Source organism: Hibiscus syriacus, unplaced genomic scaffold (genome assembly GCF_006381635.1).
Source record: "Hibiscus syriacus cultivar Baekdansim isolate YM2019G1 unplaced genomic scaffold, ASM638163v2 tig00111769_pilon, whole genome shotgun sequence".
In the NCBI taxonomy this organism is placed as follows: domain Eukaryota; kingdom Viridiplantae; phylum Streptophyta; class Magnoliopsida; order Malvales; family Malvaceae; genus Hibiscus; species Hibiscus syriacus.
The window spans coordinates 1,755,520-1,772,733 of NW_024063172.1; the positions used below are offsets into that span (position 1 = coordinate 1,755,520).

The 17,214-nt window shown below is 33.2% G+C and overlaps 2 protein-coding genes and 1 long non-coding RNA gene across 3 annotated transcripts; 2 read left to right on the top strand and 1 right to left on the bottom strand.

The window, feature by feature from the left end:
• Positions 1 to 481: 481 nt before the first annotated feature.
• Positions 482 to 10,106, bottom strand: LOC120169921 (serine/threonine-protein phosphatase 5-like). Its single transcript, XM_039177978.1, has 13 exons — positions 9,989 to 10,106; positions 9,416 to 9,564; positions 9,125 to 9,294; positions 8,971 to 9,042; positions 7,837 to 7,987; positions 3,599 to 3,707; positions 3,404 to 3,521; positions 3,032 to 3,179; positions 2,396 to 2,644; positions 1,730 to 1,855; positions 1,531 to 1,631; positions 1,014 to 1,088; positions 482 to 898 (listed from the first exon to the last, which is right to left on the bottom strand). Exons 2-13 carry the CDS (start codon positions 9,483 to 9,485, stop codon positions 839 to 841), a joined length of 1,449 nt encoding a protein of 482 aa, XP_039033909.1. The 5' UTR covers positions 9,486 to 9,564; positions 9,989 to 10,106; the 3' UTR covers positions 482 to 838.
• Positions 3,385 to 7,745, top strand: LOC120169924. Its single transcript, XR_005520693.1, has 3 exons — positions 3,385 to 3,523; positions 6,053 to 6,055; positions 7,736 to 7,745. It is a non-coding gene; the product is annotated as an uncharacterized LOC120169924 (long non-coding RNA).
• A 2,620-nt stretch (positions 10,107 to 12,726) lies between the features above and the next one.
• On the top strand, positions 12,727 to 15,386 carry LOC120169594 (beta-glucuronosyltransferase GlcAT14A-like). The gene is made up of 4 exons (XM_039177707.1): positions 12,727 to 13,333; positions 13,402 to 13,477; positions 13,564 to 13,679; positions 14,732 to 15,386. Exons 1-4 carry the CDS (start codon positions 12,790 to 12,792, stop codon positions 15,244 to 15,246), a joined length of 1,251 nt encoding a protein of 416 aa, XP_039033638.1. The 5' UTR covers positions 12,727 to 12,789; the 3' UTR covers positions 15,247 to 15,386.
• Positions 15,387 to 17,214: the final 1,828 nt, after the last annotated feature.

Consider the following 17,214-nt stretch of genomic DNA (forward strand, 5'->3'; position numbering starts at 1 on the left):
CTGAGGATGTCTAATGATAAAGTTTCGAAACAAATAAATCACTTCAAGTCTAAATGAATATTTAACTTACAGCACAGGGTAAAGAAATTATTACTATTTTTTGAGCCTCGGATTCTATATGGTTGAACTGGTTATCCTCTGATTGGTGAGAAAAACAAAAATAAATTTAATCGTCCAATCGAATGACGATACACGTCATTACAGATGACAACATTTGATTTGAAGGTTAAATTAATTTTAATTTATTAAAATTAAAACTTAATCGATAGAATATATGAGCTCAAAATCTTTTAGTTCCATTTCACTCGAGATTGACAAAGTTGTCAACTTTTGGTCCAATGAAAAGATTATATTTTGGATTTGCCTTTTCTAAATATATAGGTATATAGGTATACAGTTGGATATGTATAGTGTTTATAACATACATATACCAAATGCCAACAAAAACTCAGATAGAGAAATATCAAGAAACACTGGACAATTTTATTCAAATTTTCCCAAAGTATAAAACACTAATGTATACAAAAGAGTAAGAGAGAAGAGGTCGCCTATGTTACAATCCAACAAGCAGAGCAATCTTTGCCCATGCCCCACCTTTTAACTGACCTTTTCGATTTGATTAAAACGAGAGACCCCAGCCCTGAAATCCTTCAAACAAAAAAGAAACAATAACACAGAAACCATAACGGACATTTACTTCTCCAGCTGCCTCGTGGACAGGAACAAACTTGGCACTTTTACCGAGCGGAAAATCATACAACCGAGCAGAAGAGAGACATTGTATAGCGAAACATTGTGCCACTATGTGGCAAAAACTTCACTGAGAGGTAGAGTAGAACTATTGGAACATACGGAGGAAGTTGTTTGCGTAGGCCATTGGTTTGACATCAGGGTGAGGCTGTGCACCAAATCAGATATGCAAGAAAGTCAGTCAAGCTTTCCATTCATGGTCTTTTTTTTAAACGGAAGAAAACGATAGGTAGACAACAGCAAAAGCAACACAAACTACTAACCACTGCTGAGAATGTAATAATATTTGGCTTTAAATCAGGTGCTTCAAACCGAATAAATGCACCCTTGTTACCCATCTGAAGGAGAAAAAAAAAACCATTGACGACTCGTGTTAGACTACAAAATCTATAATATAAATAGAAAGCAAATCAGGAGGTAAAATGTACAGCCCGAAACTATAGAAGTGGAAAAAAATTTCATCAAATACTAGTGGAAAGTGGAAACTTGATGTTCCCCACAATATGCCTGAAACTATTTAACATTCCCGTGTATTTGAAAATGCCTGCAAAAATGCAGAAACATGTGCATTGGAGGAAACACATAATGCATTTAACGATGACTATAATACAAATAATGAAGTCAGAAGCATGTACATGCGCTATCCATATGAAGCTTGCAAGATGATAATCACAAGCAACATTGTTGCATACAGAAATATTCAAGAGATGATTTCACAAGCTCTGATGATAAACTAACGAAATATCCTATTTATGAAGTAAGAAGTTGAGATTCAATAACCTGATCACAGTAATTTGGCGCAGAAAAAACAGTAATAAGTTTACCATCATGCTCGATCTCATAACCTTCATCTTTCACTTCATGAGACCTCACAACTAAATCTGTAAATTAAGCATGTATTCACCGACAACAAACATCAATCGATTTCCTTTTTGCGCTTTTCACTAAAAACAAAGCACACAAACAATTGGATAAATACCTAGATTGTTATCCTCCAAGAATCTTTTTGTCACATCTCCACCGAAAGAAAGACCTACTCCCCTTTTGCTAGGGCCTCGTCCTTGGTAAGGTTGTGGATCACTCCAAAGTAATTCGCACATCAACCCTTGATAAAATCAGCAAAGAACCATAAGAGATAAATTCAAAAGAAGAAATCATTACTTTACACTAAATTTTTGCTCAATTTTAGATGACTATTTTAACACGTATTTTACATGTGAATTGAATCATACATCAATAATCATACTGACTACAAATGATGAAGTTTAATCCGTCAACAAAAAAGAATTTGAAAAAAAAGAGAACATGAAAACATTTTAGGTAAATTTGTGCTCTATAATAATTTAATTAGTTTTTTTCCTAAAAAAGGTGGAAAGGATATCTAAGCCTTCAAAAAGAGCATTGAAAGTTCACAAAGATGTTTCATGCCCCTAGGTCACATTATCATATTATATAGATAAAATAGAGATTATACTAGAGAAACTTCCATATTCCAAACTTAATAAAAGAGGATAAAAAATAAATGTGGACAATTTAGTTCCTAAACATAAAAAGAAGAAAAATCAATAGTCATTGCTTTATATATGAAATTGCACCAAACATCACAGAAATTGAAGGAGAAGGAAAAACACCATTTTCAGTTTACCTTCCTCGGGAGGCTCGCAAAATCGATCTAATGCCCTAATGTCGGAGAGTTTCACCCCATCAACACTGAAAAGGCCCCCATGAACAACAAAAACCTTTTGATTTATTACATGAGCCAAAGGCAAATAACAGAATACTTCGGCAAAGAGTTCCACAAATGTCTCACTCAGCTTGGACCTGACCTCACCCTCAAAACCATATATCTTGTTCATGCTCTTACTCTCATGGTTGCCTCTAGCAAGATAAATAGCTGAAAATTGGGAAGTTAGTTGCAACACAAGTGAAACCAAGATCGTATATATATCATACTATTAGGGAACAAGTAGTCCTGAAGATCACATCAGAGAACTTCCAGTCAAGATTATCAAATTTAGGAAGTGTCCAATCAAGAAGACCAATATGGAGTCTCCAATCAAGAAGATCAATTAAGATAGAGTCCTAAAAGAAGTGCTCAGATAAAGTGCCTTAATACTCCAGTAGCAATTTTATTAAGCAAATATGAAAAAATGCATCTAAAATATCTGAATTAGTATAAAAGGGGAAAGGGGAGAGAAAAACAGGAAACAAATGACTATTGGAATTCATGTAAAGGACGAAGAGGAAATATGAATAGAAGAACCTTGGAAGGAGATTTCACCTGATGGACACATGCACTTGAATGCAAATAGTGTGAGAATGACCTCTACAGAGAAAGATCCTCTATCCACAAAGTCACCATTAAAGAGATACGGATTCCCTTCTGAAGGGAGACCATTAAGCTCAAAAATATTTATCAGATCGTAGAACTACAAGAAATGGAACAATAAACACATTAATAAACAAAAAACACTAAAAGAAAGAAAAATGAAGGATGTTAATTATTCCAGTGTTAGTTATGTTATCATAGCTGTAAATGATAGGTATTCAAGACAGTATCATAGTTACTTGCATCCAACATTAATAAATGGTGACACTATACACACAACCATGTCTTTTAAGTACAGTAAATCCTTTATCCTCTTGTCAATACCTGACCATGCACATCACCACAGACAGTTAAAAGACTGCCATCAGGAACATTAACATCAATAAGAGACGGCAGAGCCCGCAACATTTCTCTCATTTGCAAGACAATCTGGAATGCATATCTGTACGAATAATATTATTCAGCAAAAAATTGAAATTTAGAAAGAACAAAATCCACAACTACAGTCAATTGACATACCTTTTGTGCAAACACTTTTGGTTCTTGAAGTCTTCCATCATTTTCTTAACAAAGTCCAAAGTAACAACATCCCCCTCTATTCTTGCACCTGAATATTTTGGCTCCACATCTTTAAACAAAAGAAAAAAAAACAAATTCGTTAATGAACAGAGGATAAAATAATTTTAAGATACTTTCAACAATTCAAGAAAGCAGATAAAATATTCATGGCTTCCAAAATAAGCAAGCAGTTTACTTTCAACATTTTGCAGAATGTTTTATGACTTTTATCTGAATTTATATGAATGCTAATCAGTGTAACTTTAATGCTTATAAGCATCTTACATATTGGAAAGATGACAATGATGCATCTGCTTCTTTCTATCGCAAGAATGAATTGCTACATTTAGTTCCACATTCTTTAACATAAAACTATTATATACACTCTGTAAAAACTAAATGGAACAATTACTCTGACAAATAGGTACTGCTCTTAGTAATAAATCCTCAAGTGCTAAATTTAATCTTTTGAATACTGCACATGTCCTAGTTTCAAAAGCTTTTCAATAGTTCAAATGTTGTATTTAATTTAAAAATTATTTCCAGATTGATAACTCTTAGCTATTACATTTACCTTTTTCTTTTGATAGAAGTTGGAGGTCTCATTAAAAACTCTCTTCGTATTCGTTCACATACTAAAGGTATGTTAACAAACATTGGAAGGAAGAAAAGAGTACCTCAAATTTTATTGATAAAATACCCAATACAAAAGACACCACAGAATATCCTCTCATGGTGATGTACACCATTACAACAAACACCTTAACCTCATATGACCTTATCCAAAGCCACAGTCTAATCACCTTACTTCTAATTACACCACCAGCAGTAGGAATAAAACAGCGCAACAGAACATAATACAAATTAAAAGCAACACCTACAACCATATAGACTAAAACAACCACAATTGATGAGACAAGATCTAATGAGACTCGTCTTCTTCAAGAGCCCAAGAGTTTGGTTTGAATGAAGGTTCTATCTCATGCACCATGACCTTGAAGAAGTTGTCACCAACCTTCAATTCCACCATCGCATCAATTCTTGCATCAACCTTTGTGAGGACATGAATTTTTGCCCGATCAAAGGATGATGGAGACTGACAACTTTTGTCGATAGCTAGTAATAAACCCCACTTATCAGCAATGTTCTTAAAAGTATCCCAATTCCATGCGTGAAAAGGAACACCCTCGCAAACTAACCATACTCGACGACACTCCATTACCAAACTCTCTGACCAAGCTTCGACTATGGAGAACCACTCTGCGAGAATCTTTGATTTATCGTTCTTAACACTTCTCAATTAAGCATTGTCTTTGAAAACCGTTAAAATCGCATTACCAGCAACTCTCATTAAGGTTAAGCCAGTGAGGCCCTTCGCTTGCATTTGTCTGGCAAGATGACCAATTTTGACAAAGTCCTTGCACCACCCCACTAGACAATTGCTCAACACCTGAAGTTTTTTTTCATCTATAACACCTTCAACTTTATAATGATTCTTCCTCGAAACATCTTCCATCCCGGACTTGCGAAGAACACATGTCGAGGACTTTCTCCAAAAGGACTGTCGAGGTTTGAATTTAGCGAAATAAACACCAATTTTACTTTCGTCGATATGAGAACCATTCATTTTTAAGATCGCTCTCCTTGCTTCATCGATAGTTGCGAAGCGAATGAAACCAAAGCGAACTCCTTTTGAATTTCTTTTATTTGGAATAAAAGCATCTAGAACCCGACCATGGGAGCGAAATAAAGATCCAAACCTCTTCCAGTGAATGTTCTCTGGTAAGTTATCAATAAATAACGTGTAGCATCCAGTCTTATCATTACTGCACCCCTTTGAGGTGGACTCCAACAGCATCCTCTCATATTTTTCCTCCGCCGCAGTCCTACACTGCTTCTCTTTGGCCTTCTCCATTATCTTCAAAGTCGGCGCCTGCTGCTCCACTCTCTGTTTATGAAGCTCCGATTCCGTAACCTTCGGCACCAAAATCTCCACTCGATTCGCCTTCTTATCCGGAATTTTCAAACTTTTTCCAGCCTCTTTATCCCCACTATTGGACTGACGGCCAGCCTTAACCCCGAGAGTTGCGGCTTCAACCCTCATCTCATCTTCTTCCTCGCGTTTCTTGGTCACCTTTTCCTCCAACACATGGACATCATAACTTGATGGACGAACTTCTTTAGGAACGGAAGATGAATCTGGTGTCTCCCTCCCAGCTGCAAGCTTGTCATCGACAGATTTCTTTAAGGTTTCTGCATCTTGCACAACTTCTCTTGCTTCCCTTAGTTTAGCTGAAGACTCTTTAACAAGCTGCTCAATATCAAGCCTTGTCTTATGCAATTTGTCACGTAATTCAGTGGTGTCTTTAAGTGAACCTAGGGAATTAACAAGGCGATCAAATGCCACAATAGCAGTTTGTATCTTGGAAATCCCCGCCTCCACAGACTGCGAAGCCGAAGCATGTTCTGCAGCTAGCCTTGGCTTTTGCCGAGAGGACTTGAAATGGTGAGGGGTTGAAATGGTGAGGGGTAGCAAGACCCACTTCAAGTTTCCGGGAACTCATTTCTTTTGTGTTGCTTTATCGTTGAAGAAAAGCAAAGGAAGAAAGGGTGATGAACAGAACCAAAACTGCAGCTAAAGATCAGCGGCGAACGTGGCTGACTTGATTGCTTTGTGGAGAGACGACAGACACAAGGAGATGGAGAAAGTAAAGATAATGACTATACTGTTGTCGTAGAAATATAGTCATGAAGAATATAGAAATGAACTGGCAGATAATGCCCCTTGCTAAATGCATCAACGACCTGGGATCAAATCCTATGTTCATTATGGGCTAGGGGTTTTCAATGAATGCAAGAACACGATCTATCATCACATTATCAAACTAGTGGTTCAGATCAAAAACAAGGGAGAGATGAGAAGTGAAACTGAACTTAAAACATATAAGATGGCATTGAGCTTAGTGACTTAGTCTTTTAGAAAATTGGTATAATAACTTTCTGACTCAAGTCCTCAACAAAAAACTGAAGTAGATATAAACTAAATCAGCCAAATTGTATAGCATAAAATATTACAGATGCAATAAAATCAAATATCCACTTGCATCCAACCAGAATGTTACTAGCATTAGTACATTTTCGCAGGGAAGAAAAGGGCTCCCAGTTTTCACCAGTGTTTCTATGGTTGCATCCAGGAGCTGTAAGTAGTGATGTTAGGTCCTTTAGTTTTTCTCTCTTCAGCCTTATGAAAATACTTGATTGGTACAATTTCAACAAAAATTGTTTTTTCCCAGTGGAAATGCATTTTCTTTTAAATGAATTCACCATGGTACTTTTCCAGAAGAGAGATTTCCTGATTGGTTATTGAAACATGTGAAACCGACATGCAACACTCCTTCGACATTTTACTTTAAGCTCAAACTGTCAAATCTAATTCAAGATTATACTCTCAAGTAAAGACACCACTACCAGCGGATCCACCTCACCACCATGTCCCTAAAACCATCAGCACTACTGCAGCCACCCTTATGGCTACTGCTGCCCAAGCATTATGACTAATACAGCCAATGGAAGTTACATGAATTAACAGCTTTTGCAGTATCTCATTTTCCCCACAACACAAAACATATACCAGATGCATATAACATAGAGAATCACCACCAAGATAATGTCATCCTGTTTCCAGACTTAATTGCAAGATAGTATTACGTCACAAGCTACCAAACTATACGTTGAACAAACTTAACTGCATTAACTGTTAGTCATTCATTGTTTTATTTGTAAAGAACACTTTTGAGATTCTATATAGGAAATATGAAGTAGCAAGAAGAGGATAGTGTGGCAAAGTGATAGCATCAAAAGGCGTTGAAACATAACAGGAAAAAAAAAGCTTCCCCACACATCATTTCACAAATTATACCAACAGATGACACACGAAGATTCACAATTAATCCTAAATGATATCTGAGTATTCATTTCAAACAAACAAATTCACAGATTCTCAGAAGAAAAGTGAAACATACTAAATGCCTCCTGCATGAAATCAACAAAAATTTGTAGATATTTTGACATCCTTTTAAAATTTCCAATCAACCATAGATGCAAAAACAAAACGAAAATCCTAATGAATATCACATCATGTGGAAGGTCATTTCCAGAAGACAACTAAAATTGGTAGATATATTGGGAAAAAGAAATACTTATGGTATGGTAGTCTATAGAGTCAGCTACAGAATGCCTCTCAGACTCGGGTACAGAAATTGCTTCTTCAAATTTTAATTTCATTACTGCTTTCTCACACTCCTTTAATTTCTTGGTAGCATCTGCATCATTGGGACAAATCCTTTTGACCTGATTACAGAGGGAAGAAAATATAATTCAGGTGTTAATGTATAGCAATTATATGAATTTCCGGGGAAAGGAAAAAAGGAAACATGAAAGTAAATGATATTATGATGATCTCAAGTAAAACAACATAAACATATGCGTTTTTTCACTAAAAAGAAAATGTGTGCATATGTGCAGCTTATAAAATGGAGAACCTATAAGACTTCCAATGAAGTTATATCAAATCTAGGGCTACCAAGCAGATCTCACTACCCAATAAAACCTCTAATTAGGGGTGAGCAAAAGTCATTTAAAAGTTAAAACCAACTTAACAAACACATTCAGTTTTTTCAGTTTCAATTAAGTTGGTTCTTTTGGTTAATTCGGTATAGGTTTCGGTTAAAATGTTTAAGTCAGTCAGTTATCGGTTATAGAATTTCATAAATGAACAAACCGACTTAATACATTATTTTTTATGTATTCTATATATATATATATATATATATATTTAAAATATATAAAAGTATATAATAAATAATTTAAATTAAACCAACCTGGATTTATACTAAACCCAAAGAAATAAAAATAAAACCATAGGAAAAGGGTTGGTAACCGACTTAACCAACCAATATTAAGTTGGTTCGGTTGGGTCAATTAAGCCGATGTTGGACAGTCAGTTTGATTATAGTTGGAGGTTAGTCAATTAAATCAGTTATTCATGAAAAAACTAACCAACCTAGCGGATTCCTCATCCCTACCTCTAATACTAGAGAGAAACAACTTGTTAAACTCAATCTTAAATGGAGGGAACATTCTACAATAAATCCTAGAGAGTAAATTAAAACAAAGAGAATTTCCAATAAAATATCTGCTACACCTATTAATGAATAAATAAACATGTACAAAAGATTTATGAGAAAAATATTTCAGACAATTGCACCCTCTGTATGAAAGAAGTCAACCAAAGACATGAAACAAACAATTTTCCAATACTATATCCCCACTACCTGTTGAAAATCCTTCAATGCTTCCTTAAACTTCCCCATTGCAAGATAAGCAGCACCTCTTCTGTAATAACCCTGTAAGTTAGAGAACCATCAGAAGAAGAACACAAATAGATATCGTAAAAAAGAATTAGCCGCTTCAGTATATAAAGCATGCCTTTGAATATTTAGGATCCACTTCAATTGCCTTAGTAGCATCCTGTATGGCACTACCATACTCTTCCAATTTGGCGTGAGCAAATGAACGATTGGCCCAGTATACTGCATTCTGACTATTAAGCTCTATCGCCTGTGTGTACAAGTCAATAGCCAGACCATATTTGTGCGCTGAATAAAAGCAAAACGAAAACTTCAGCACAATTAAACGCAATGAAATTTGCAAACAACATTATCATAATCATCATACATTTATTTAACTATCCACATTCTAAACTTTCTTCGTCGGTACCTTTAAATGCTTCATTAGCTAGATTTTTTATTTCTCCGGCTCGTGAGACATTAGAACTTTCATTTTCCATACCGGACGTAACCTTTTTTATCGGCTTGATCAAATCCGTTAAAATATTAAGGAGAAGCTTATCTTCTTCTCACAAACCCCTGCATCATCCGCAACAACATTAAGCAAACATCACATTAGCAAAACGGTCATGCTTTCATCATCTGAAACAAGAGGATCATATCCTATTCTGGAACTAATATCCAAACCAAAAGTCCCATAAAAACATCAAAATGACAATGCCAAAAACACAGTGAAGAAATTAGAAGCCTAAAATTATAAAAAAAAAAATCAAATCAAATAAATAAATAACACCTACATACAAATCTAAAAGGGAAAAAACTATTCAACTAAATGAAATTATTCAAAGCTTTATCTTTCGTAGTGTCAAATACTCAAAAGCTCCACATCCAGTGAAAGGAATACCAAGCATCACCGAACAATAAAAAAACAGAATAGAAAAAATTAATAGTTTTGGGGTTAGGAAAATCCAAGTGTAGATTAGTGAATAAGAACGAACATTACCTTGAAAATAGAAGATTTAAGAAAGGAAACTAATCAGCTGTATTTGAGCTCGATTGTCGAGCGATAGAAACAGAGATATAAAAAGGGGGTTTGATTGGTTTGGCTGAAAGCAAAACCCTAGTTAAAACCTTAACAACTTGTATTTTCCACAAATCTATCTATCTATTATTATTTTAGGATTAACTAGCAAATCAATTTTGTTTGCCTACGGAGAGAACTAAGGACAACTCTAGAAGTTTCTATCTTTTTTTTAATAAATATTTTTTTTAAATAAATATATAAATATTTTTTAATAGTATAGAGTAATTATTAGCAATGATGAAATTTGATGCTAAAGTTTGGGGAGTCAACTTAAATTTTTTTTAAATTTATAAGTTTAAATTAAAATTTTCAAAAAATCGTAAAGGGTCCACTTTACATTTTTTTAGAAAAATTGGGGTATAGTTATAATTTTTGAAAATTTAAAATGATAATTTTTAAAAATTATGGGAGGGATTTAACTAAGAATATTAAAAAAAATAAAAATAATATAGGTTTTTAAAAATTGCGGGGACCAAATTAAATGTTTTAAAAATTTAAAGGTCTAAACTTTATTTTTTTTTAATTTTTTGGGGTCATGACCCCACTAGTGCCCATCACCTTTCGCCTCTGATTCAGAGAGGAAAAATTAGGATTTCAGTTTAAGAGAGATAAAGTATAATTAATAATAAAAATAGAGGTAAAATCAAAATAAATCAAAATTTAAAGGCCTAAACAAGCAATCATCCTTATAATCTTTAATGATAAACAAATTAGGGGTGTAGTGACCCCTCTAAACTCATTGTTAGCTCCGTCACTATCTATTCATAATCTTTCTATGTACGCTATAGATACGACTTTATAAATTTATAAATAAATAAATATTTAATAGTGGGTTTGACATGACATCTAATAAGAATATAAATTTGTCTGTGAATAAATTTAGATATCCTTTTATAAAGAATTATATGATTATTTACTTATAAAAAATTCAGTTTATGTATGTCTTTTCATTTAAATAATATATATTTTATTTAAAGTTTAACATTTGAAATTTATAAATAAGACTTCAAAACCTCTTTTATTTTTTTATTAGTACAAGCAAATATTAAGTAATACATATTTAAAAGATTTTTAAATATTTGATAATGAACGTTCATACATCATCGCAAATGTTATACTCGAACTCGGAATATCAAGGGATAACAATAATCTCTTAACCATTACGGTCATTTGATTCGTGTTGGATGCAAACCTCATAGGTCATCTTGAGAAGCTTTGAAAGAAACAAGGGTATTGGCCAATCCTAACATGCACAACTTAATCCACTTCACCCAGGTTGCATTGAAACATCATCTGAAGCATAATAAACTCCTAAAACTTGCTATTAATTCTATCTCATGCCTTCCTGATATCAATTTTAAGGGCCACCTTCCCCTATTTTTTCTCGGCTCTTGTTTTTGATACGGTGGATCATCCTCAAACGCCACCATTACATTATTAGCGATTAATGGCCCAAAATAAATCTAAAAATGTCAGCAAAGACTTTGGCCAAAATCTTATACGACACATTATATTACATTACAATACAAAGATATTATTATAATGTTTATAGTTTTGAGTAAAGTATAAAAATAAAAATTAAGAATGATCATTATAAAAAGAACTCATTAGTTTAGGGGTATTATTGTTTAAGTGACAAAAATTGTCTTGCATGATAATTTAAAGGTAATGATGTTTTCACCATTTTAATAAAAAAATACTATTATGATAAAAGATGATTTTCTGATAATATTTTTTTTCGTGAATTAAATATAAATATATAATTTGATTATTCTCCTTAGTATAATTTGATAATAAATATACAATTGTCTTACAAAATTATTAGTAAAATTGTTTAAATGGCTTTACATTTGACTTTTCCAACTTTCTTTAAATCCAAATATAATATAATAATGTCAAAGGATATCAAATATCATATCACATCAACAATTAGCGACATTATTCTATGGGCACCATAAAAAACAAAGTACAATTGTACATTGAGCAATTAAAAAAATAGGGGGACTTCTTTAAAAGATTTGTGAAAGTCCCTCATGACGTTAACCCTTTAATATTAGGGTAAAATATACAAATGATCCCTTAATTATAGAATGTTATTTTGTTGAGTCTCTCAATTTTTAAAAGTTACAAAATGATCCCTTGATTATAGGATATTTTCTTTGAGTCTCCAACTATTAGAAGTTACAAAATGGTCACTCGACTATTGATATGCTACAAACTCATCATTTTTCGTTAAAAAATTAACGTTAGTTTGAGCTAGACATTAACATGTTGATTAAGATATGATAAATATGATCTCAGAATCTCGAATGACTATAAAACTCAAATAGTTTTAGAATCAAATTTTATCATATCTCGATTAGCATGTTAATATCAAACTTAGACGACCTTCAATTTTTTAACGAAAAATGATAAGTTTAAAATTATAAATAACCAGATGACAATTTTATAATTATTAATAGTTGAGGAACTAAAAAATAATATTTTATAATCAAAAGACTATTTTATGACTTTTTAATAGTTTTGGACTCAATAAAACAACTCTTATAACAATTTATATACTTACCCTTAATATTATTTTATCCTAATTGACTAAATTCAAAATTCCACACTTCTTTATTGGCGAAATACTTTGCTTACACTCGCGAAGAAGATCAAATTTTAACCGTCGCCGATCAGTTCACAATTCCTTTTTTTCATTTCTCTTCCAATCCAAAATCATGCAATTTCTTCAGCGTAAATGCATCCCGCCATTAGTTTTTTGCTCCATTTTCGCTTTATTTTTACTCTTCTTCTCAACATTTTCCCATTTCAATGGCGTCCCATTTCTCTTCTTTCACCACATCTCCGCCATTGGCGATTCCTTCGATTTCGTTGAGAACCAACTGAAACTCACCCCCGTCTCGACCCCGCCTTCACCTCCCCGCTTCGCCTACCTCATCTCCGGCTCCGCAGGCAATGGCGATATGCTGAAAAGGGTTCTTTTAGCCATTTACCATCCCTTAAATCAATACGTGGTTCATCTCGACCGGAAAGCTAGCCCCGAGGAGAGGCTCGCTTTGGAGGAGTTTGTGAAGGGCTATAAAGTGTTTAACGAAGTTGGTAATGTTAGGATGATTGTGAAGGCTAATTTGATTACTTATAAAGGACCTACAATGGTCGCCAATACGCTCCATGCTGCAGCAATTTTGTTGAGAGAAGGTGGAGATTGGGATTGGTTTATTAATCTTAGTGCTTCTGATTATCCCCTTGTTACCCAAGATGGTGAGTTTAATCTTCCCTTTTGTTTATAGCTTTCATTTGTTTATTTTTTTGACATTTGGGTCTTTCAGATCTCTTGCATACATTTTCGAACTTACCAAGGGATTTGAATTTCATTGATCATACAAGCAAAATCGGGTGGAAAGCGTGAGAACTTGTTTTAAAGCTTTTAACAATGTAATTCCCCTTATCTGGGTATCTTGGAACTGAATGTTTTATTGTTGTAATGTTAGGGGTCAAAGGGCTAAGCCAGTTATTATAGATCCTGGATTGTCTAGTTTGAAAAAAGCTGAAGTGGCTTGGGTAAAAGAAAGGAGAAGTGTTCCTACTGCATTCAAGCTCTTTACAGGTTAATATGCTGAATGCTTCAACTTTATTAGTGTTCTTTTAGCTAATATATTATGCTATGTTAAAGTGTTTGGACGTCTTCGTATTATGCTATGTTAAGTGAAATTTATTAGGGTGTTAACTGAAAATCGTCTATATGAAAATGTGTACTTTTGCAATTTGAAATATGAACCGTAGATAGAACTAAAGTAACAAAAGAATTTATTAGGTTAAAGAACATATGCTTGCCTCAGATTTCCGTTCATAGTTTCAGTTTTGAAAATTCAAGTCAGCATTTTTGTTGTTTTAAATTGCTTAATTCTATAATACTAGAACCAAATTGCACTTTTGATTATTGTAGAGGGACTGCCTAGGTGCTTTATTCTGTTTCCTATGTGTCAACTGGATCTTGTTTCATATTTTGTGAGTATGGTTGTTGATTATATTATGATTTCTGAATATTTGAGGGATGATTTTAGATAATATTTCATTGAACAAATTTGTTTCAATTGTTAGTATGGTGGAATTGAGGTTGAAACTGGAATCTAGTTTTGACTTGATGATTCTTCATGAGCAAACCGGCAGTCGGAAGTAAAGACTAAATGAATCCAATTGTTATGGTTTTAAAGAACAATAGATTCAACTGAGCTAAGAGTCTTAAATAGAGTTCAACCAAGTAACATAGGCTAGCAGCACTTGCACTGTGGTGATTGTTTAGTTTTGTTTCCAAGTTTGGCCAACAAAATTTCTTTTTTTTTTTATTTTTTTTTACTTTTTCAAAGTTAATTTTTTATTCAAGCCATGTGATTCTGCATTGCTATAACGTTACATATTTTTATTATTTGATTTCCATTGTTTGTATGGTTGTTATTTAATGGTTCTGTTCTTGAGACTTTCTAAACAACTTAAGGCAACACAATATGAGTTTGATATTCCAATTGGTACCGTGCATGTTATATGATATTTGTTGTTAATTGTGATTTCATTAGGATGTTTATAATAGTGATAACTCATCATGTTTATGATCATACATTAAATACTCTTATATGACAAGTATATCATCTTTGTAAATAGGTTCTGCTTGGATGGCACTTTCTCGCCCTTTTATCGAGTATTGCATATGGGGATGGGACAACCTACCTCGAAAAGTCCTAATGTACTATACCAACTTTGTATCATCTCCAGAAGGTTACTTCCACACTGTCATTTGTAATGCAGAGCCATTCCGTAATACTACAGTAAACCATGATCTCCATTTTATATCATGGGATAACCCTCCTAAGCAGCATCCTCGTCGCCTCAGGCTTGTTCACATGAAACTGATGCTCGATAGCAATGCCCCATTTGCAAGAAAATTCTACCCGAATGGCCGACTGCTGGACAAAATCGATGCTGAGCTCTTATCTCGGGGCCGAGAAATGTTTACTCCCGGTGGTTGGTGTGCAGGAAGTGGGGAAAATGGGACTGATCCTTGTTCAGTTGTTGGTACTCCAACAGTCCTCAAGGCTGGCCCCGGAGCGAAAAGGTTGCAACTTTTGATCGACTTTCTTCTATCGAGTGGCACTTTTCGAGAAAGACAATGCAAATAATACCAAAGGTAAGCTGCTATACTTACATCCGAAGATGGAGATAATCCAGTCCAGTATCCGAACATACCATTGAAAGCTCACATAAAACAAGTATGAACTCAGACTTCTCTTTCAATGCATATAAAACCGGATTCCTGATCTAGAGACTAAATCATTCACCTTTTAAATAAAGATAAAATCTATGTTACTCATAATTCCCAAATAGACTTGTTCTTTCTCACCATGCCTGCAACTTCAACCTTTGCATCATCATCTTTAAACCAAAAAGGTTCAGAAAATCTAACATGACAGCCACTTCATTTGAATTAACATCTCTCTTGAATTTGTTAACTCTACACCCAAATGAAGATTTTACATTGTTAGTCTCAAAAATGATTTACTAACCGTAATAAAAATTTCATAAAAAATACTGATAATAATAAAATCCTTGTCTTTAGGATTTTTCAACTCATTGATTTAGAGGATCTTCTCATTTCAGTTTCAAATTTCTCCAAAATTGCAATTGTGATATACGTCATTTAAATTTCTAAATAATTCATTGTATGACATCGTCACTTGCATCATGTTATATTCATACAAAAGAGAAATTATTAGTAGGACAAAAGAGCTGACAATTATTTTCATCTTAATATTCAGAAACTGAATAATCTTACACTCCGTAAAAAAATAAATAGTAACTATCATACATGCAAATTAAAACTTTTGTCATTCAATCGTTCCAATGTTTTGAATAACCCAAAAATATTTATGAACTTTTAATAAATCTTTTCCATAACCATTGGGCCTTTAACAATTGTAAATGGTTATTAATCTCACACTAAACTAACCATTAAAAATTGTTCTTCAATTCAATAAGACATATTAAAACCAATGTTTTCACGAGCATTATGAAAATCATTAAAAGCTATAAATAATAATTAATTAAACATTTATAATGTTTAAGCTGCCCTCTCTCAAAGGAATTAAAAGCTGAAACAAAAAAATTTCTCCTTGTGTTTAAAATTAATAGCGATTAAATGGCCAATATACATATATCACTTAATAAAATAATAAATGACCATAAAGCATTATTGATAAAAGTATCAACGAATACCATGATTCAAAAACAACATTTATCATTATTGAAGTGAATTCGTCATTATATATGTAATCGCTACAATAGACGAATGCCTCCTGAGGTTAACACGGTTCTTCAAAAATTCATATACTCGAAAACTGAAGTGGACTTGGATGATGTTGCTCTTCTCACAACTCAAACACACTCAAAAGAGAAAAAGTGTTCTAAAGCAAGATGTCATTTGCTTAGGGATGTTCTAAATGAATGAAATCACCCACTATTTATAAGTTAAATAGCGAGAACAAAATCGTTATTTCAAACGTAAAATTTAAACCTATTAAAAATAAAATTAAGTGTGATTATAAAATGACTGAAATTTTTTAGCATTAACCAAAAATGTGCTTGTTACAATGCTGCTACTGCTGTCTAAGGATTGCTGCAGTGTCAACGACGTGCTGCATGCAGGAATGGCTTTGCTGTTTCCTTGATTCTTTGTTCCTTTCATTCAAAAAACAAAAAGTAAAGTAAAATAAAATAAAATTTCAGTTGCAAAATAATATTCCACAGGAATCAAACCTAGAAATTCAAAGAATAATTTCAATCACTGTGCTATTGCAGAATTTTTTGTGGTGTAATTGCGATATATATTATATAGCTAATACTTTAGTAGAAAGTAACGTGATATATTGCATTGTATTATGAGTGAGTTTACAATTGAGTCATTTATTTTAAAAAAGTGAGAATAAGGTCACTTTATTTATCAGTTATAACAATCAAGTTATTTTGTCATTAAATATGTAATGGATATTAACTTATTGATTATATTTGAGTGATCAAATGTAAACTTACTCATAATTGAGTAACCAAAATGTAGCTACAAAGCTAATATTCGTTATACACCTAACGAGAAA

What these genes read in the sequence shown, in the direction of transcription:
- LOC120169921 (XM_039177978.1), bottom strand. Translation starts at nt 9,485, where the DNA reads ATGGAAAATGAAAGTTCTAATGTCTCACGAGCCGGAGAAATAAAAAAT. An exon ending in TTGCGAGCCTCCCGAGGAAG is followed by an intron (nt 1,856 to 2,395) that starts GTAAACTGAAAA and finishes GATTTTATCAAG; the next exon opens with GGTTGATGTGCGAATTACTT. An exon ending in CGCCAAATTACTGTGATCAG is followed by an intron (nt 1,089 to 1,530) that starts GTTATTGAATCT and finishes TTTCTCCTTCAG; the next exon opens with ATGGGTAACAAGGGTGCATT.
- LOC120169594 (XM_039177707.1), top strand. Translation starts at nt 12,790, where the DNA reads ATGCAATTTCTTCAGCGTAAATGCATCCCGCCATTAGTTTTTTGCTCC. An exon ending in AGCAAAATCGGGTGGAAAGC is followed by an intron (nt 13,478 to 13,563) that starts GTGAGAACTTGT and finishes TTGTAATGTTAG; the next exon opens with GGGTCAAAGGGCTAAGCCAG. An exon ending in TGCATTCAAGCTCTTTACAG is followed by an intron (nt 13,680 to 14,731) that starts GTTAATATGCTG and finishes CTTTGTAAATAG; the next exon opens with GTTCTGCTTGGATGGCACTT.